We start from the raw sequence: 21,876 nt of genomic DNA, 5'->3' as shown, positions 1-21,876 counted from the left end.
GTATGTGCTATGGTGAGCACTGTGAATTGTGAGAGACTGTTGAATCACAGATCTGTACCTCTGAAACAAATAGTGCAATATATGTTAAGAAAAAAAGAAGAAGAAGAAGATAGCAGGAGGGGAAGAATGAAGGGGAGTAAATCGGAGGGAGAGATGAACCATGAGAGATTATGGACTATGAAAAACAAACTGAGGGTTCTAGAGGGGAGGGGGGTGGGGGGATGGGTTAGCCTGGTGATGGGTATTAAGGAGGGCACGTTTGCGTGGAGCACTGGGTGTTATGCACAAACAATGAATCATGGAACACTACATCAAAAACTAATGATGTAATGTATGGTGATTAACATAACAATAAAAAATTTTTTAAAAAATAACTTCAGTAAAGAAAAAAAGAAGTTCAAAAGTAAATTAAAGGCACCCAAAATTTAAATATTAAAGTCACCCAAATCTCCACTCCCTTTCTATAAGTTCTAGGTCACTGTAGTAAACCTCTTTCTTTACTGAGCAGCTAATTTTTCTTCACTTTCTTACCTGTATCCAAATCTATGCCAACAGGTTGTTTTGATTCTGAATGTTCAGCCTGAACTTTTACTAGCATTTCCTGCAGGTCAAAACCAGAATTCTGAGCAAGAACCTTTAAGAATAAAAATAATAATAAATATACGGGTGAAATATCTTCACATACATATTTGAATATCAAATATAAAAAATGAGGCTCTTCTCTCTAGTCTTGTGAAAACATATTCATAATACAGTAATCATCTCCTTTTGAAGAATTCCATTCTTAATCTAAATCAAATTATTATTTCATGTATCTAGCAGTTTTTATATTTACTTAAACATTTTCCCTATGTATATTACACTAAATTCTGAGGACATTACAGTCCCCCATCCCCACCCCACTATCTTAATTTCCCTCCTTGCAAAAGATTTCTTAAAAAATGGAAAGAGGGGCGGGCACCTGACTGGCTCAGTCGGAAGAGCATGTGACTTGATCAAGGGTCATGAGTTCAAGCCCCATTCTGGGTGTAGAGATTACATAAATAAATAAATAAAAACTTTTTTAAAAAATGGAAAATTAGGGGGCACCTGGGTGTCTGAGTCAGTTAAGCATCTGCCTTCGGCTCAGGTCATGATCCCAGGGTCCTGGGATCGAGTCCTACATCAGGCTCCTTGCTCAGCAGGGAGCCTGCTTCTCCTTCTCCCTCTGCCCCTCTCCCCTGCTTGTACACTCACACTTGGGCTCTCGCCTGTGCTGACTCGCTCTCTCTCTCGTGCTCTAAGTAAAATCTTTAAAAAATAATTTTAAAAAATGGAAAATCAGTAGAATGGTATTTCTTCTCGTCCCTTCAGCCACACATTTTCTAGCTTTTCCTAGGCACCTGTTAAAGGAACCCTACATATTTTCAGGATCTTTGTGTCCCTCATCAACATGAGGAGAGTCCTGACCTGTGGCAACAGGAATAGAGATAACAGCACTCTAAACCAGGTTTATTTCCAAGTAGTACCAAACCAACAGCTGATAAGTAAAAAGGAACCATCACTGTATACCAGGATTACCAGTTTGTGTCAACTACTGGATCATCACTTACTGACTTTGCTGTTTCAGGCAAAGAGAAAAATAGATCTCCAATTTTCAAAGATTCTACAAATTATGAATAATTTTAAAGCAATTAACAAAGAGACTTTGCTAGCACTGTTCTTAATATTTTAATTCATGGTAATAACGTCTTTGACATGGTCTTCTGTGTTTCTAGTGGTTCACAACCAGATTAAGGCAAACGACTACCATTCCTTTTAATGGTAGTTCTCTGTCCTGCTGTCGATACAGGGAACATCTGGTTTCTCTCCTTTTGTAGGTAATAATATGAAAATGACAAAAGCATGCTCATATTTGGCAGTGCCAAATAGCCTGAAGTTCTCGCTAACCACAATTTAAAGTGATGATAATACTTTGGATACCACCACCAAGATAAAAATCTACCCCAAAGTCTAGTTAAATTTTAAGTTCTAAACTTTTTCATTATGATTATGAACCATTTTTGAAGGAAATTTCCAGACTTACTTCAACTTTTGGTGCTCAGAGATAAGCAAAGGGGTAATTTAGTTATTTCATGAAACTCTGACAAGGATTCTGAGCTATTATCCAAAAGTTTCCCTGCTTTAGCTGTAACCTATCTTTTTTTTCAATAATTTTTATTGTTATGTTAATCACCATACATTACATCATTAGTTTTTGATGTAGTGTTCCATGATTCATTGTTTGTGCATAACACCCAGTGCTCCACGCAGAATGTGCCCTCTTTAATACCCATCACCAGGCTAACCCATCCCCCCACGCCCCTCCCCTCTAGAACCCTCAGTTTGTTTTTCAGAGTCCATCGTCTCTCATGGTTCATTTCCCCCCTCCGACTTACTCCCCTTCATTCTTCCCCTCCTGCTATCTTCTTCTTTTTTTTTTCTTAACATATATTGCATTATTTGTTTCAGAAGTACAGATCCGTGATTCATCAGTCTTGTACAATTCACAGTGCTCACCATAGCACATACCCTCCCTAATGTCTATCACCCAGCCACCCCATCCCTCCCACCCCCCACCACTCCAGCAACCCTCAGTTTGTTTCCTGAGATTAAGAATTCCTCATATCAGTGAGGTCGTATGATACATGTCTTTCTCTGATTGACTTATTTCACTCAGCATAACACCCTCCAGTTCCATCCACGTCGTTGCAAATGGCAATATCTCATTCCTTCTTTTTTTTTTTAATTTTTTTATTGTTATGTTAATCACCATATATTACATCATTAGTTTTTGGTGCAGTGTTCCATGATTCATTGTTTGTTCATAACACCCAGTGCTCCATGCAGAACGTGCCCTCCTCAATACCCATCACCAGGCTAACCCATCCCCCTACCCCCCTCCCCTCTAGAACCCTCAGTTTGTTTTTCAGAGTCCATCATCTCTCATGGTTCGTCTCCCCCTCTGACATACTCCCCTTTTCTTCCTCTCCTGTTATCTTCTTCTTTTTCTTTTTTCTTAAAATATGTTGCATTATTTGTTTCAGAAGTACAGATCTGTGATTCAACAGTCTTGCACAATTCTGCATAATATTCCATTGTGTATATATACCACATCTTCTTTATCCATTCATCTGTCGATGGACATCTTGGCTCTTTCCACAGTTTGGCTATTGTGGACATTGCTGCTATAAACATTGGGGTGCACGTACCCCTTCGGATCCCTACATTTGTATCTTTGTGGTAAATAGCCAGTAGTGCAATTGCTGGATCGTAGGGTAGCCCTATTTTCAACTGTTTGAGGAACCTCCATACTGTTTTCCAGAGTGGTTGCACCTAGCTGTAACCTATCTTAAACAAAACTGCATGGGGAAATGCAAATAAAAACTGTCTTTCTACTCTGATGTTAGATAATGTGGACAATTTATAATCCAACACCCTTATGTCCAACCAGTTGTTCTTTGGCCATTAGTATAGTTGTACCTTAGGAATAATGAGCAAGGCATCAGCAAAAGCTTGGACTCCAAGACGAGCTCTTCCTTTTATCCTGTGCTTGTAATTAACAAGAGCCTCCGCTATTGCCACTTCAACTGCACCTGCTCCCGGAACCACACAGCCTATTGGAGGGAAAAGATTGGCAAGGCATGCCAGATAGAAACACCAGAGAAAAAAGTACTTAGCTATTCAAGTTGTGTTCAATTATACCGCCAACACCTAAAATATATCTAAGTATATACAGAAATAAAGTAGGTTGCATAGTTCAGTGGTTACTCAGATGCCTTATGAAGCATCCTGAAGTTACACACCATTAAATAATTAGGCATGGTACAGACAACTGGCTATAAGCAGCTTATCTCATTGAAGAGTAGATATTTCTTCCACCTTCATCTTATTCCTTTATGACTACATTTAAAAGGTAGTTATTTATAATTTTGGAGACAGGAAACTAATTGTAGTATCTGATTTGAAAAAAACTTTAGGCCAAGATAATGTGGCCATTGTTTTGGTATAGAATTCTTGTGACTTATTATAGTATCTGTTTTCTGTACTGAAGCAAAACCCAAACTGTTACCTGAGGAAAAAATATAGGTGTTCTTATTATTCTAAGGCAAAAGCTCTGGTTAAAAACATCAATTTTCGGGGTGCCTGGGTGGCTCAGTCATTAAGTGTCTGCCTTCAGCTCAGGTCATGATCTCAGGGTCCTGGGATCAAGCCCCTCATCAGGCACCCCGCTCAGCGGGGAGCCTGCTTCTCCCACTCCCTCTCCCCCTGGCTGTGTTCCCTCTCTCGCTGTTTCTCTGTCAAATAAATAAAAATAAATAAAATTTTAAAAAACCATCAATTTTCACAACAGGATATGACTTTTATACCTGCTGATACGGTTTTTATGAAGTTTATGACTCTCCTTTGAATCAACAAATTTGCTTTGGAATCACCCATCTTTAAAACAAAACAACACAAAAAGAATCTCTCTTTTATCCCACATCATTTTTTAATTACTTGCCTTTTCCTCTGCTTCCCTGTACAACATAACTGCTCAAAAGAGTTGTCTACCCACAAGGTGATTGCATCCTTGCCTCCCATTCAGATTTTTAAAAAGTTTCTTGTGATATAACACGTATGTTAATTATACCAGAATTAAAAAGTAATTTTAAAAAACTTTTTTAAGTTCCTTGTGAAATACTATATATACACAGAAGAATATTTACATGTACAAACAATAAATGCACAAATAAATGTACTCATGTACCTCTCACCCACCTTAAGAAACAGAACATTACCAGTAGTGTAAAAACTTCCCTGATCCCATTCTGCAAAAACACATCCAAATTTGTGGGACGGTACTAAAGCAATACCTAAAAAGAAACTTGTATCACTAAACACCTACATTAGAAAAGAAAAAAGGTCTCAAACTAATGACCTCAACTGCCACCTTAAGAACTAGAAAAGAGCAAGTGATACCTAATGTAAACAGAAGAAAGAAAATAATAAAAATTGGATCAGTAATCAATAAAATAAACATGAACAATGTTAAAAAACAGAATGAAAGTCAGAAATGAAAAAGGTAATTATCACTATAGATTCTGCAGACACTAAAAGTATAATAGTAAAGGGCGCCTGGGTGGCTCAGTTGGTTAAGCAACTGCCTTCGGCTCAGGTCATGATCCTGGAGTCCCAGGATCGAGTCCCACATCGGTCTCCCTGCTCAGCAGGGAGTCTGCTTCTCCCTCTGACCCTCCCCCCTCTCATGTGCTCTCTCTAATAAATAAATAAAATCTTTAAAAATATATATAATAGTAAGGGAATATTATGAACAACTTTATGCTAATAAATTTGAAAACTTAGATCAGGGATTAGCAACTTTCTGCAGAAGACCAGATTTAAATATTTTAGGCTCTGTGGGCCATACCATCTCCTTTGTAACTATTCAAATCTGCCATTGTAGCACAAAAAGAGCCACAGGCAATACATAAAAGAATGGGTATAGCTGTATCCACATAAACTTTATTTATCAAAAACAGGCAGCAAACAGGATTTAGCTCATGGGCAGCAGTTTGATGTTCTCAACAGACAAGTTTCTTGAAAGACACAAACTCAAAAAAAAAAAAAAAAAGATAAACTGAATAGCCCTGTATCTATTAAAAAGATTGATTATAGCTTAAATTTCTCCCATGAAGAAAACTGCAGGCCCAGATGGCTTTACTGGTGAATTCCACCAAACAGTAAAGAAAGAAGTAATACCAATTCTACACAACAATTCAACACTTTCAGAAAATTAAAGAGAGAATGTTTTTAACTCATTCTATGAGGCCAGCATTATTCTAACAGCAAAAAAAAAAAAAAAAAAAAAACAGATAAAGGCATTATAAGCAAAAAATATATAAATACCCCTTATTTTAGGAAATCAAATCCAATATACAGAAAGGACAATACACATAGCAGCATTACTCACAATAGTCAAAAGGTGAAGCAATCTAAGTTTCCATCAATGGATAAATGGATAAACAACAGATGGTATATACATACAATGCAATGTTATTCAGTCTCAAAAAGCAAGGACATTCTGACATATGCCACAACATGGATGAACCCTGAAAGACATTATGCTAAGTGAAATAAGCCAGTCACAAAAAGACAAATACTGGATGATTCCACTCAAACGAGGTGCATAGAAAGTCAATTTCATAGAGACCGTAAGTAGAATAGTGGTTTCCGGGAGACGGGAGGAGAGGGGAATAGAGAGTTATTGTTTAATGGCTATGGAGTTTCAGTACTTTAAGATGAAAAATGTTCTATTGATGGATGATGGTGACGGGTGCACAACAACATGAAAGAATGTAACTTAATGCCATTGAATTGTAACACTTAAAAATGATTAAAATGACAAATTGTGTGTGTGTGTGTGTGTGTGTGTGTGTATATATACATATCCACAATTTTATAAAAACTGTAATCTATTTTTATAGAGGATAATACATCATAAGTAAGTAGGGTTTATCCCAAGAATGTAAGGTTGGTTGAACATTTGAAAATCAATGTAATTTACCACATTAATAATCTAACAGAGAAGAAACATATAATCACCTCAATAGATCACCAGAAAAGCAATTGGTAAAATCCAGCATCATTCGTGATAAAAACTCAGCAAGAGAAGAGAACTTCCTCAATCTGACAGAGGACTTCTAGAAAAATCTACAGCCAAATATCATACATAATAGAGAAAGACTGAATGTTGTCCCCCTATGATCAGGAGCAAGGAAAGGATGCCCACTCTCACCATTTTTTCAACAATGTACTGAAGTTTCTAACCCATGAAATAAAAAGAAAAAAGAAAAAGTTATCCAGGGGCACCTGGGTGGCTCAGTCGTTAAGCGTCTGCCTTCAGCTCAGGTCATGATCCCAGGGTTCTGGGATCGAACCCCACATCGGGCTCCCTGCTCGACAGGAAGCCTGCTTCTCCCTCTCCCACTCTCCCTGCTTGTGTTCCCTCTCTCGCTGTTTCTCTGTCAAATAAATAAATAAAATCTTTAAAAAAAAAAAAAAAGCTACCCAGATTGGAAAGGAAGAAGTAAAATTGTCTTTATTAGCAGACAACATGATCATTTATATAGACAATTCAATGAAATCTATAAGAAAGCTACTAGAATAGGTGAGTTTAACAAGGTTACAGAATTAAAGATCAATATACAAAAATCAACTGTATTTCTATGTCTTAACAACAATCAGAAATTGAAATTTTAATTTTTTTAAAGATTTTATTTATTTATTTGACAGAGAGAGAGATCACAAGTAGGCAGAGAGGCAGGCAGAGAGAGAGAGGGAGAAGCAGGCTCCCTGCTGAGGAGAGAGCCCAATTACAGTTACAATAATCAGGATAGTATATTAACATTGAGATAGACAGATCAATGGAACAGAATAAGAACCCAGAAATAGAACCACACAAATATGGACAACTGATTTTCAGTGAAAAGTTTCAATCGCAACTTAACTCACTGGTTAAAGAAGAATCTTTTCAACAAATGTAGCTGGAACAATTTGATCAAAGAATAAGGTATACCTTAGGTGTATACCTAAGAGTTGATTTGCTGGGTCATATAATAACTGTGTTTAACTTGTTAAGGAACTCCCTATTGTTTTCCAGCAGTTCCCACCAGCAATGTTGACAGCTCCAATTTCTCCATATCCTTGCCAACATTTACTATTGTCCAGCTTTTTGATTTATAGTCATCATAACAGTTGTGAAATGGTATCTCTTTATGGTTTTAATTTTCATTTTCCTAATGACTAATTATGTTGAGGATCTTTTCATGTGCTTATTATTCTATTTTTTTTAAGATTTTTTTTTTTTATTTATTTGACAGAGAGAGACACAGTGAGAGAGGGAACACAAGCAGGGGGAGTGGGAGAGGGAGAAGCAGGCTTCCAGCCGAGCAGGGAGCCCAATGCGGGGCTCAATCCCAGAACCCCGGGATCGTGACCTGAGCTGAAGACAGACTCTTAACGACTGAGCCACCCAGGCGCCCCTATTATTCTATTTTAAATTTGTGTTTTTATTGAATTACCTACTCCAACTCCTTTTAGAAGGAAGTTGGTTTATAAATTATCAATAAATAATACATGCTAATATTCTTTCTTAATCTTTCTTAAAATTACACTGCACCTAAGGTAATGGAATGAGTTCTAAGCTGTAAAAGCCTTTTCGTGGTTTTAAAAACAAATTTCTTTTTTTCTCTCTCTTTTTTTTTTTAAGATTTTACTTATTTATTTGAGAGAGAGAATGAGAGATAGAGAGCATGAGAGGGAAGAGGGTCAGAGGGAGAAGCAGACTCCCTGCCGAGCAGGGAGCCCGATGTGGGACTCGATCCCGGGACTCCAGGATCATGACCTGAGCTGAAGGCAGTCGCTTAACCAACTGAGCCACCCAGGCGTCCCTCTCTCTCTCTTTTTTAAGTAGGCTCCACACCCAGCGTGGAGCCCAACTTGGGCCTGAACTCACGACCCTGAGACTGAGACCTGAGCTGAGTTCAAGAGTCAGACGCTTAACTGACTGAGCCACCCAGGAGCCCCAATGGTTTTAAAAATAAATTTCTAAAAATTAAAAAATGATACTATAGCATTAAATTAAGTGCTTTTTCATTTCATAAACAGAAGTTAATTAAAAGGGCAGCACACTGGGGCACCTGGGTGGCTCAGTCGAGTAAGCATCTGACTTCACCTCGGGTCATGATCTCAGAGTCCTGGGATCAAGCTCCGAGTCAGGCTCCCTGCTCAGCTTGCGAGTCGGCTTGTCCCTCTCCTCTTTCTGCCCCTCCCCCCACTTGTTCTCACACACTCTCACTCAAATAAATAAATAAATAAAATCTAACCCCCAAAAAAGTGCAGCATACTTATTAAGAATATTCCATGGAAAAATCTTCACAATCTAAACTATAAATTATCCAAAATGAAGTGAGAGGATAATAATCATTCATATCTTTTAAAATACTATATATATTTATGATAGATTTATTACTACTTTAAATATACATAAGGTTCATGTCCATTACAACAAAGAGCCTACCATCTTCAATGGCATTTTTGATGGCACGAAGTCCATCCCTGATAGCGTCCTTGATTTGTGTGAGAGTATGCTTATTTGGTCCTTTAACCAACAAGGTGACAGAACGAGGGTTAACACAGGCCTCGATAAAAGTGAACTTTTCTTCACCCTAGAGGATAATCCAAGAAAATATAACTCTAATACTTAATGTTATTATGAAATGAAGGCCCAGTTTATAATATTAGAATCCAATCTTCATGTGAATTTTTCTTATCAAACATAACTAAATATGTGTTAAAAGCAGTTAAGTTATATTTGAACTCTCAACAAACATTCAGATAAATAAATTGTAAAATCTGTCCTGGGGATTATTCAGACATCAAAAGGTAAAGCCTGAACTAAAAGATTTAGTATTAAAAAAAAAAGGTTTACTCTTCACTTTATAACCCCTGCCCAGGGAGATACTCACTAATGTACACTCATGTACAAGACCAGCATGTCCCAAGCAATCTACATTGAGGTCTTCAAGAGAATTCACAGCCATTCCACCACAAGCAAGAGAGAGTCTGAAATGACATATATCACCATAGCTTTTGTTATAGAAAGCACTAAAGACTTAATTTCTTAAAGGGGAAAAGATATCTAACATAGAAGACTGCATTGTTGCTGTGTTGTATTGTTTTTAAAATCTGTGTTAAGAAGGGGCGCCTCTGTGGCTCAGTCAGTTAAGCGGCTGCCTTCAGTTCAGGTCATGATCCCAGGTCCTGGGAATGAGCTCTACATCGGGCTCCCTGCTCAGTGGGGAGTCTGCTTCTCCCTCTGCCCCTCCCCACTGTTCATGCTCTCTCTCTCTCTCTCTCTCTCTCAAATAAATAAATAAAATCTTAAAAAAAAATCCTCAGTGCTCTGCCCATTCATCCTTTTAAAAAAAATGTTTTAAGATAAAAACCTTCTTTGTACTTCAACAAAGTTCTGAGGTAGGTTAACAGTCTTGATTTTTGATACTTCCATTACTTATTGAAATTAAAAACAACATTTGGAATCTGTATGCTATTTTGCTCAACAATGTTTACATATAAGCTAAAAGGAATACCATGGGATCATTTCAATTTAATCTATTAAAAAACAGGATACATAAAATACTCATGAAAGAAATTGAAGAAGACACAAAGAAATGGAAAAACGTTCCATGCTCATGGATTAGAAGAACAAATATTGTGAAGATGTCAATGCTACCTAGAGCAATCTACACATTCAATGCAATCCCCATCAAAATACCACCCACTTTTTTCAAAGAAATGGAACAAATAATCCTAAAATTTGTCTGGAACCAGAAGAGACTCCAAATAGCCAGAGGAATGTTGAAAAAGAAAAGCAAAGCTGCCGGCATCACAATTCCGGACTTCCAGCTCTATTACAAAGCTGTCATCATCAAGACAGTATGGTATGGGAACAAAAACAGACACATAGATCAATGGAACAGAATAGAGAGCCCAGAAATGGACCCTCAACTCTATGGTCAACTCATCTTTGACAAAGCAGGAAAGAATGTCCAATGGAAAAAAGACAGTCTCTTCAACAAATGGTGTTGGGAAAATTGGACAGCCACATGCAGAAGAATGAAACTGGACCACTTCCTTACACCACACACAAAAATAGACTCCAAATGGTTGAAAGACCTAAACGTGAAACAGGAGTCCATCAAAATCCTAAAGGAGAACACAGGCAGCAACCTCTTCGACCTCAGCCACAGCAACTTCTTCCTAGAAGCATCGCCAAAGGCAAGGGAAGCAAGGGCAAAAATGAACTATCGGGATTTCATCAAGATAAAAAGCTTTTACACAGCAAAAGAAACAGTCCACAAAACCAAAAGACAACCAACAGAATGGGAGAAAATATTTGCAAATGACATATCAGATAAAGGCTAGTATCCAAAATCTATAAAGAACTTATCAAACTCAACACCCAAAGAACAAATAATCCAATCAAGAAATGGGCAGAAGACATGAACAGACATTTTTCCAAAGAAGACATCCAAATGGCCAACAGACACATGAAAAAGTGCTCAACATCGCTCGGCATCAGGGAAATCCAAATCAAAACCTCAATGAGGTATCACCTCACACCAGTCAGAATGGCTAAAATTAACAAGTCAGGAAATGACGATGTTGGTGAGGATGCGGAGAAAGGGGAACCCTCTTACACTGTTGGTGGGAATGCAAGCTGGTGCGACCACTCTGGAAAACAGTATGGAGGTTCCTCAAAAAGTTGAAAATAGAGCTACCCTACGATCCAGCAATTGCACTACTGGCTATTTACCACAAAGATACAAATGTAGGGATCCGAAGGGGTACGTGCACCCCAATGTTTATAGCAACAATGTCCACAATAGCCAAACTGTGGAAAGAGCCAAGATGTCCATCGACAGATGAATGGATAAAGAAGATGTGGTATATATACACAATGGATTATTATGCAGCCATCAAAAGGAATGAGATCTTGCCATTTGCAACGACGTGGATGGAACTGGAGGGTGTTATGCTGAGTGAAATAAGTCAATCAGAGAAAGACATGTATCATACGACCTCACTGATATGAGGAATTCTTTTTTTTTTTAAAGACTTTATTTATTTATTCATGAGAGACAGAGAGAGGGAGGGAGAGAGAGAGGCAGAGGGAGAAGCAGGCTCCCAAGGAGCAGGGAGCCCGATGCGGGACTCGATCCCAGGACTCCGGGACCATGATCTGAGCCGAAGGCAGACGCTTAACCATCTGAGCCACCCAGGCACCCGATATGAGGAATTCTTAATCTCAGGAAACAAACTGAGGGTTGCTGGAGTGGCGGGGGGGTGGGAGGGATGGGGTGGCTGGGTGATAGATATTGGGGAGGGTATGTGCTATGGTGAGTGCTGTGAATTGTGCAAGACTGCTGAATCACAGATCTGTACCTCTGAAACAAATAGTGCAATATATGTTAAGAAAAAAAAGAAGAAGAAGATAGCAGGAGGGGAAGAATGAAAGGGAGTAAATCGGAGGGGGAGATGAACCATGAGAGACGATGGACTCTGAAAAACAAACTGAGGGTTCTAGAGGGGAGGGGCGTGGGGGGATGGGTTAGCCTGGTGATGGGTATTAAAGAGGGCAAGTTCTGTGTGGAGCACTGGGTGTTATGCACAAACAATGAATCATGGAACACTACATCAAAAACTAATGATGTAATGTATGGTGATTAACATAACAATAAAAATTTAAAGAAAAAAAACAGGATACATAATAATCAGCAAGCTCACCTTTCCATATTTCTTCTTTTTGCTCTGCGAAGAGCTACTATGCCATGTTTTGCAAGAGCATCTAAGGAAAATGGATCAATTCCCTAAAATCAAATTAGCATAAAAGTTATAAGCATATCTTAAGCCAGTAGTTCTCAAACTTTCTGATCTCAGCACTGCTTCACATTCTTAAAAATTATTAAGAACCCAAAAAAGCTTTTGTTTATCTGACCTGTATCTATATTTGTCATATTATAAATTAAAATTGAGAAAATTTTAAAATATTAATCCATTCAAAATAATAAACCCGTTTTATGTTAACATAAATAACATCTTTTTTTTAAGATTTTATTTATTTATTTGACATAGAGAGACACAGCAAGAGAGGGAACACAAGCAGGGGGAGTGGGCAGAGGGAGAAGCAGGCTTCCCGCTGAGCAGGGAGCCGGATGCGGGGCTCGATCCCAGGACCCTGGGATCATGACCTGAGCTGAAGGCAGATGCTTAGCAACTGAGCCACCCAGGCGCCCCCTTAAATAATATCTTTTAAGTGAAAACTTACTATACCTTCCTAAACAAAAAAATGTATAGCTTAAAGTAATGGTACTGTTTCACATTTTTGTTATCTTTTTAATGTCTGTCTTAATAGAAGACATCTAGATTCTCATATCTTCTTCTGCATTCAATTTGGTGTGATATGTTGTTTGGGTTAAAGTATATTAAAACTTGGACTCAAACAAATATGTATTGGAAAATGGAGGAACATTTTAATAGCCTTTTCAGATAAATGTGGATATTCTTCTTTGATACTGTATCAAAACTGAATAAATGATAGTTTCTTAAAGGTTAGTGTCAATGTGAAATATGGAACCTATCAAACTTTTCATACTCTTTCATATTAAAATCCATTTGCCTATCTTACACTTTGAATGTATTATTTACCCATGCATGACTTTGTTAAATCATACATTTTTTAGTCATTTAGAAAACAGTGGTTCACTGCGTTAAGCAGAGCTTCCAAATGTTGATACATTTCATGGGTATACAATATCAAAAATATACATTTGCTAATATCACCACTAATATTATCAGAAAAGTCCCTTAAGCATTAGAAAGCGGTCAAGTTTACAGCAGCAGATACAAGTTTTCCAAAATTTTAATTTTGGTTTGAAAGCTCAAATTTATTGGCAACAAATACTGTCAGTTGTTTTCCTTGGAAGTAACAGAACCACTTCTTTCTTTTTGAGACAAGCCTGCCAAATACCCATGTCTAAATAATTTTCTGTCAGTTATTCTTTTTTTTTAAAGTAATCTCTTTGCCCAAAATGGGGCTTGCACTCACAACCCTAAGATCAAGAGTTACATGCTCTACTGACTGAGCCAGCCAGGCACCCTGCCAATTATTCTTTAAAGTAAAAATGGCAGTCCATGAAAAAAGTGGCTAGTTCAGTTTGCAACTCAATTACACAAGAATTTTCCCTCAAGACAACCATATTTTAATTTTTTGAGAGAGAGAGTGATCGTGAGCGGGGGGGGGGGGCAGGGTGCATGGGGGCGGGGGGTGGGGGGCACAGGGGTGGGCAGAGGGAGAGGAAAGAGAGAATCCCAAGCAGACTCCATGCTCAGCTCAGCACAGAGCCTGACATGGGGCTCGATCTCACAACCATGAGATCATGATCTGAGCCAAAAACAAGAGTGGGACGCTTAACAAACTGAGCTACCCAGATGCCCCCAAGACAACCATATTTTGATATGCAGATTTCAGACTCTGTCACATAGAATTATAAAAGGATGCATATTTAATCAAAATTTAATTAATAAGTTTTACCACTTCAAGATATTCTCCAGTGAGGGGGTTGCCTGGGTGGCTCAGTCAGTTGGGCATCTTGACTCTTGATTTCGGCTCAGGTCATGATCTCATGGTCATGGGATTGAGCCCCATGTCGGGCTCCACACTCAGCAGCCAGCCTACTTTGGATTCTCCCTCTCCCTCTGCCCCTTCCCCCGTTCACACGCACACTCTCACTCTCTCTCAAATAAATAAATCTTTAAAAAAAAAGATATTTTCAAATGAAACTGCCTTTTTTTTAAACTGCAAGTGTGTGATAGTGTGGCAATAAAGAACATAATGACTAATAGTACAGTTTGGCGTTACTGCTTTGATTTGTACTGAGGCATCAGCAGCTTTACCTAGCACTACTTTTGCATGATCATTGCAAATGTGGACACACCTCAGAGACTCCCTGAAATAGTCTTTGAGACTCCTAGGAATCCACAGACCACACTACAAGAAATGCTGAAAAACATTTACAAATAGTTAAAATCTGAACTTTCTTTCTCACCTTTTGATTAATGACAACAAATCCTTTATTGGACTGAGCACAGACTCTGTCTTTCAGGTCTATTATTTTTTGTAGTCTATCTTCAATAAATTTTCTTTCAGCTTTTACCAACTTCTCTTTCTCTTCAGCAGTCTTATAAAAGAAACCAGAGCTCACCTCTCTAAAAGATTAATAAAAACAAGCTAGTAAATATGGAAGAAAAAGGAGGGAAAGGTAGGAGTTTACACTAAACATTTGGGAGGGAAGAAAGAGATTAAAAAACACTTTTAGGGAGCACCTGGGTGGCTTAGTTGGTTAAGCGTCCCACTCTTAATTTTGGCTCAGATCATGATCTCAGGGCCATGAGATTGAGCCCTATGCATGCTTAAGATTCATTCCCTCTCTCTCTCTCTCTCCTTCTCTCTCTCTGCTCTTCCCCCACCTCTCTTTCTCTAAATCAATTAAGTAAAATTAAAAACACTTTTAGAAAATATAATTTCAAAATTTACAAAGAGTAACTGCCACATACGTTTTTTCATATTCTAGTGACACATTGCAAGTAAGGATAAATGCATCTTCCACTCGCTTCTTCATATCTGGATGACGGGCACCATGATCCAAAACTAATCCTCTGATCAATCTATTAAAAATATGTAATGTTTCTTACTTGGAATATACACTCTAAATTTATTATAAAATAAGGATTGTATTGTATTCTTAAAATTTTAACAGATCGGACACACATTGTTTCCTTGCACCAACTTTAAGCCTAACAGATAACTAGTAAAATTGGAAAAGAGAGACGCCTGGGTGGCTCAGTCAGTTGAGCGTCTGCCTTCGGCTCGCGTCATGATCTTGGGGTCCTGGGATCAAGTCCCATATCAGGCTCCCCGCTTGGCGGGGAGCCTGCTTCTCCCTCTCCCTCTGCCTGCTGCTCCCCCCTGCTAGTGTTCTCTATCTCTCTGTGTGTCAAATAAATAAATAAAATCTTTTAAAAAAAATTGGAAAAGAAAATCTACTTCAATGCAATTTCATTGAGGTCACAATGAAAAGTTAACCCAGAATTATTCTCTAAATTATGTAGCTCAAACAGATGACACAGCTGGTCAAGTAATGAAAGGTAGGCACACAATGAGTTTCTTAGGAACATTTGTTCAAAATAATTATATGGAACAACCAAAAACTGTTAACCTAAATGTCTAACGATAGGGCACTGTTCAGCAAATAAATGACCCAACTATTTGGTGGTCATGAAAACTATATAATGACATGGAAAATTATTTACAGAGGTAGCTGATAAACACAGAACAACAAACTACCTATAAAGCATGATTATAACTATTCTTTTAAAAAATAAGCACCTTGGTATTAACAAGAAAAAAATGAAAGGAACCTAGAGTAAAGTTATGCTTAGGCAGTAGGAATACAGATAATTTGGGGGTGGGAGAGGCTTTTTTCCTGTTTTCCAAATTTTCTTTCAAGAGTATTTTTATAACATTTAAAACTTCATTTATACCAAATTAGAGAATGGTATTTCTACTTATGAATCTTTTATAGCCAGGATTTGTTCTACATTAAAGTAAGAAATAATTTTTTAAATAAACACGATTATAAGGAAGTTTTCAAAATTTTAATCTAACTACAAAATTTAATCTAATCGCTCCCAACTTCTAACTGAAAATGAAGATATTTAGGAAGAAACAAGCTAACGATACGTTCAATATTCATCACTCTTCAAGTCTCCACTCTTTCCCTCTCTCACTCTCAGCAAATGACATTGCTGCTTGAGAAAATACAAACACTGTCCCATCACTACCTCCACCAATCCACCTGCACTTGAACCTGAACCTCTGTTCCTATGAATGAACTGTCTACGCTCCTCTGCATGTGTGTACTCTACTCCATTTCTCCTCTCTGCTCCAGCATTGCCCCTATTCCCCTACTGCCATCAATTCCTCCTGCCTCCAGGAGCATTCTCGTCAGGATACAGACTTGCCATGATAACTCCCATCTTTAAAACAAAGAATGCTTCTCCTTCAAGTCCCTTCCCATACTCCCTTCTAGCTACTGCCCCATTTCTCTGCTAACCTCCCTGGAGTGGTGTAAGCTTGCATCCTCACTTCTTCCCTAACCCTTCTCTCTGGAGCCCACCTTCAGTCTGACTTTCATACCCACTCCTTTATTGAATCAGTTCTCACTAGAGCCACCAAAAACATTAAATCCTTTCCATATCTAATGGTCAATTTTCAATCCACAACTTCTTCAAAGTTTCAGCAGCATATGACATAGTTGATTATTCTCCCTTTGAAACAGTTTCCTATCTTAGCTTCTGGGCCACTACCTTCTCCTGGTTTTCTTCCTACCAGTGACCACTCCTCTTTAGTCTCCTGTGCTAAATCCTCCTCGTCTTCTCCATTTCTAAACATCAGAGTTTCCAGGGCTCAACTTTAAACACCCTCTTTTTTTTTTTAAGATTTTATTTATTTTGAAAGAGCAAGTGAGCGAGAGAACACGAGCAGGAGGAGTAGAGGGACAGTAAACTTTCTTTTCTATCTACATTCACCTCCCAGATGATCTCATTACCTCTCATAGGCTTTAAGTCACCTATGCTCGGATAACTCCCAAATATACTTCCAGATCAGACCTCTGTTCTAAACTCCAGACACACCTCTCCAACTCCCGACTCAACATCTCCACATGGATGCCTAATAGGCATCTAAAACATAACATTTCCCAAACTAAACTCTTGATTTATTTCCCCAAATCTTTTCCTCCCAGTCTTTTCCATCCCAAGAAATGGTACTTCTGCTTTTCCAGCTGCTCCATGCAAAAACCCAGGAGACATCCTTCCTCTTTATCTGTCACATTCTACATTGAACCATCAATAGATCCTATTGCTCCTTCTTCTAAGTATACCCTGATCTGAACTGTTTTCATCCCTCACCTGAATTACAACAGATTCCTGACTGGCCTCCGGCTTCTGCCCTTGCACTGGGATGTGCCCGGCTCCACAGTGCATTCTCCCCACAACAACCAGAGAGATCCTTCTGAAATATCAGTCAAGAACTGCTTTGCCCTCAGCAATGGCAGACTAATTTGGACCAACCTTACCACCAAAAGCAACTAAGAATTCTGGGTTAAAAACAAAACCCGGGCGCCTGGGTGGCTCAGTTGGTTAAGCGACTGCTTTCGGCTCAGGTCATGATCCTGGAGTCCCGGGATCGAGTCCCACATCGTGCTCTGTCCCACATCCCCGCTCAGCGGGGAGTCTGCTTCTCCCTTGGACCCTCTTCCCTCTCGTGCTCTCTATCTTTCATTCTCTCTCTCTCTCGAATAAATAAATAAAATCTTTTTAAAAAATCAAATAAAAATAAAAAAATAAAAATAAAAACAAAAACCCTGGGGCACCTGGGTGGCTCAGTCGGTTAAGCATCTGACTCAAGATTTCAGCTCAGGTCGTAATCCTAGGGTTCTGAGATTAAGCCCTGCATCAGGCTCCACACTGGGCATGGAGCCTACTTAAGATCTTTCTCCTTCTCCCTCTGCACCCCACCCCCACTGGCTCATGTGCGCGGACGCGCGCGCGCGCGCACACACACACACACACACACACACACACACTCTCTCTCAAAAAAAACCCCAAAAAAAGTCCAACAAAAAAACAACCTTAAAAACATTGAAGAGCTATAAAACAGTAAAGAAAACATGAACTCCAAGGGGTAAGAAAATAAGTGCAGGCACTCTTATCCTAAAGTCATTAGACAATTCAGGAAAATTTGAACTTTGTTTTCAACAACCTCACAATGAGAAGGGGACAGAATTAAAAGCTCGGGGCTCATCTGAGGCAGAAGGTCTAATAGGAGACACTTTTCCCAGTAAGTAGGAACCCCAAAGGGGAACATACTCAGGGTATAAACCAGAAGGATGAACTAGAAGCAATCAGCCCTTATACCAAACAGCAGTTAGAATTAACTGGAAAGAAGAGCCTGGGTGGCTCAGTCAGTTAAGCAGCCAACTCTTGATTTCAGCTCAGGTCCTGATCTCAGGGTCCTGGGATGGAGCCCTACATCGGGCTCCACACTCAGCAGGGAGTCTGCTTAAGGATTCTGTCTCTCCCTCTCCCTCTGCCCCTCCCCCCACTTACATGTGTGCTCTCTCTCTCTCTAAAATAAATAAATGTTTAGGAAAAAAAGGAATTAGCTGGATATTAAAAACAAAACAAAAAACAAACAAACAAAAAAGCCCTCAAGCTGTGGATTTAATTTAAAGTATTCCCTGGGGTGCCTGGGTGGCTCAGTTGGCTAAGTGCCTGGACTCTGAATCTCAGCTCAGGTCCTGATCTCAGGGTCATGAGTTCAAGCCCCACACTGAGCTCCATACTGGGCATGGAGACTCTTAAAAAAATAATAATAAAAAATAAAGTATTCCCTGGGCTCCTTGAAGAAGCAAATTCAAATTCTCTGTGCAAAAATGGACCTTCATCCTAGGTCTCAAATTATTTCTACAAATACTTTTTTCAAACACAATTGAGTGGCACATATAGAAACAAAACACAGTTAGAGAGAACCAGCAAAATATAATAAACACCAGAAATAGACAATCAAAACTTCAAATATTGTAATTGTCAGACATGAACTACATGTTTAAAAACATATAAGGCAGGGAGCCTGGGTGGCTCAGTTGGTTAAGCGACTGCTTTCGGCCCAGGTCATGATCCTGGAGTCCCGGGATCGAGTCCCACATCAGGCTCCCTGCTCGGCGGGGAGTCTGCTTCTCCCTCTGACCCTCTTCCCTCTCGTGCTCTCTATCTCTCATTCTCTTTCTCTCAAATAAATAAATAAAATCTTTAAAAAAAAAAACATATAAGGCAGGTTTATAAAGATCTGCAGGGAAAAGGACGCCATAAAAAGTGCCATGGCAGATTTAAGAAAAACCAAATAAAACTCCAAGAAATAGGTAAATAAAGATGCCCAAACACACACATATATATTAAAATAAATGAGAAAGTATTTTCAAATGAAATAATGATACCTGGATTGGCTTCAAAATAATCCAGGTTTGGGGCAAGGAGGAGGGAGGAAAAAGGAGCATATAAGGGAAATAAAAGGAAAAATAAGACAGGGCATATGTTGAAAACTGATAAAGATGAGTGATAGGTATATAGGAGTTCCCTATTCTTTTCTCTCTACTTTTATATATGTTTAGAATTTTCCATAAGAGAAAGTTTAAAATTCATTAAGTCCAAAATCAACAAGATGCCACATACTCTGAGGACACACATATTCAGACAACTGTCTGGCTTTCTCTCCTCTCCGACTTCCTGTCCTTCTCCTTTTTCCTCTTCCTATGCCCCAGGCACACAAATGGCCCAGCACACTTGTGCCTCAGGGCCTTTGCGACCGTTATTCCCTTGGCTTAGAACATTCTTCCTCCAGATATGCACATGGCTAGCTCCCTTATTTCTTCAGATACTCCTTAGTTCTCTAGCTTCCTAGAACAAGGACCTTCCCCGAACATTCTAAAATCAGACACATGCTCTCACATAGTCACTCTACCTTCTTCAAGCTTTTATTAGCACTTACGTATTTATTACCTCCCTCAACTAGAAAATAATCTTCTTGGAGAAAGAAATTGTTTTGTTTACTCTTCATGACTGGCTCGGGGTAAGTATTCAATTAATATATGTTTGGTTTGTTGGTTTGTTGGTTTGTTTGACAGAGAGAGACACAGCGAGAGAGGGAACACAAGCAGGGGGAGTGGGAGAGGGAGAAGCAGGCTTCCGGCAGAGCAGGGAGCCCGATGCGGGGCTCGATCCCAGGACCCTGGGATCATGACCTGAGCTGAAGGTAGATGCTTAATGACTGAGCCACCCAGGCGCCCCTCAATTAATATATGTTGAATTAATAGACTGATGTTGAATAAAAGTAAGGAAATTAATGAAAAAACATCTGAACTAAACCAAATATTCCAGAATCTATGTATTATCAAAGTTTGTGTAATTTACTTTGTATCTGTTTCTGATTTATGCTTCATCTCCATGATTTCTACCATGAAGAGATCAATAGGATAACCTGGTCTTCTAACAGCCAAAACAGAATCCACAACAGCCTGAAAGAGAAGCAAGTGAGAACAGTAAATTATTGTTCTACTAAAAGAAACCACTGGCCCAAGTAATCACCAGACTAAGCAGGTAAAGGGCTTCAGGCCTCAAAATACTTCGTCATGGACACCAGTAATAACCAATGCCAATGACTACCTTAGAACCTAAAGGAACTTCAGAGATCATCAGGCCCAAATCCTTCATTTTACAGATAAGTAAACTCCAATAGAAGTTTAAGAAGTTACAGTCTTAGGGGCACCTGGGTGGCTCAGTTGGTAAAACATCCAACTCTTGATTTTAGTTCAGGTCATAATCTCAGGGTCATGGGATCAAGCCCCACATCAGGCTCTGCACCGGACGTGGAGCCTGCTTAGAATTCTCTCTTCCTTTCCCTCTGCCCCTCCCCCCGACCCCAACCCCCACTAGCTCATACTCTCTCTCCAAAAAAAAAAAAAAAAAAAAGAAGAAGAAGAAGAAGAAATAGTTACAGTCTAAAAACAAGGTCTAACAGGCAGTAGCAGAGCCAGGACTAGAATTCAGTTCTCTTCGAATGCCAAGCTACTACTCTTTCTACTACCAATACTACTCAAACTTTTCCACCAAAGAACTTATTAATGGAAAAGAAGGAAACGTAATGTAAAGTAAGAGCTAAAATTTGCTGGCTATACCGACATGAAATTTCTTAAGTTTTGTGTTTTGTCATGAAAAGTTTCCACATCATGCCGTAATATACATGTTTGTTTTAATGTGAAAATAATGTTTTTCCCCAAAACTGCAAAGTAAAATTGACACTCTAGAAAAACACGTCTCACTTATTCTGCCACATATCCCCAGAGACATACAATCTGAGAAACATGGTACAATACATCCTATTGCTTAGCATCCTATTAGCAGAAAGTAATATGAAAACAACTAATTACAGAAATTAAGTGCTACAGTATAACCATCCTAAAATATAAATAAAGCAAAAAACTATACCTTAGAAAACTTTATCTGAGAAAACATGATATTTGGTTTTGGAGCCTAATAGGGAATAATGACAAAAAACACTGGATAATGAGAATATCAGTGTTTCTAGAACTCCAAAAGAGAATGGGGGCCTAGCCAGATAACATGAAGATTCTGGGT

General features: G+C 38.8%; 1 protein-coding gene across 2 annotated transcripts in view; it reads right to left on the bottom strand.

The window, feature by feature from the left end:
* The window catches only part of CCT6B (chaperonin containing TCP1 subunit 6B), a 33,994-nt gene that overhangs the window by 3,946 nt on the left and 8,172 nt on the right, over positions 1–21,876 (bottom strand). For both annotated transcript variants that reach the window (XM_028109351.2, XM_028109353.2), the window contains 8 exons: positions 20,653–20,756; positions 15,178–15,288; positions 14,670–14,829; positions 12,349–12,431; positions 9,528–9,624; positions 9,080–9,227; positions 3,502–3,635; positions 532–634 (listed from right to left, as the gene is read on the bottom strand). In XM_028109351.2, the coding sequence (XP_027965152.1) occupies positions 532–634; positions 3,502–3,635; positions 9,080–9,227; positions 9,528–9,624; positions 12,349–12,431; positions 14,670–14,829; positions 15,178–15,288; positions 20,653–20,756 (940 nt within the window). The remainder of the gene's footprint in view (positions 1–531; positions 635–3,501; positions 3,636–9,079; positions 9,228–9,527; positions 9,625–12,348; positions 12,432–14,669; positions 14,830–15,177; positions 15,289–20,652; positions 20,757–21,876) is intronic.

This window comes from Eumetopias jubatus, unplaced genomic scaffold (assembly GCF_037043125.1).
Source record: "Eumetopias jubatus isolate StellerSeaLion01/CBP00866 unplaced genomic scaffold, mEumJub1_p1.0 scaffold_10, whole genome shotgun sequence".
In the NCBI taxonomy this organism is placed as follows: Eukaryota; Metazoa; Chordata; class Mammalia; order Carnivora; family Otariidae; genus Eumetopias; species Eumetopias jubatus.
This window is presented reverse-complemented; position numbering and strand designations above follow the sequence as displayed.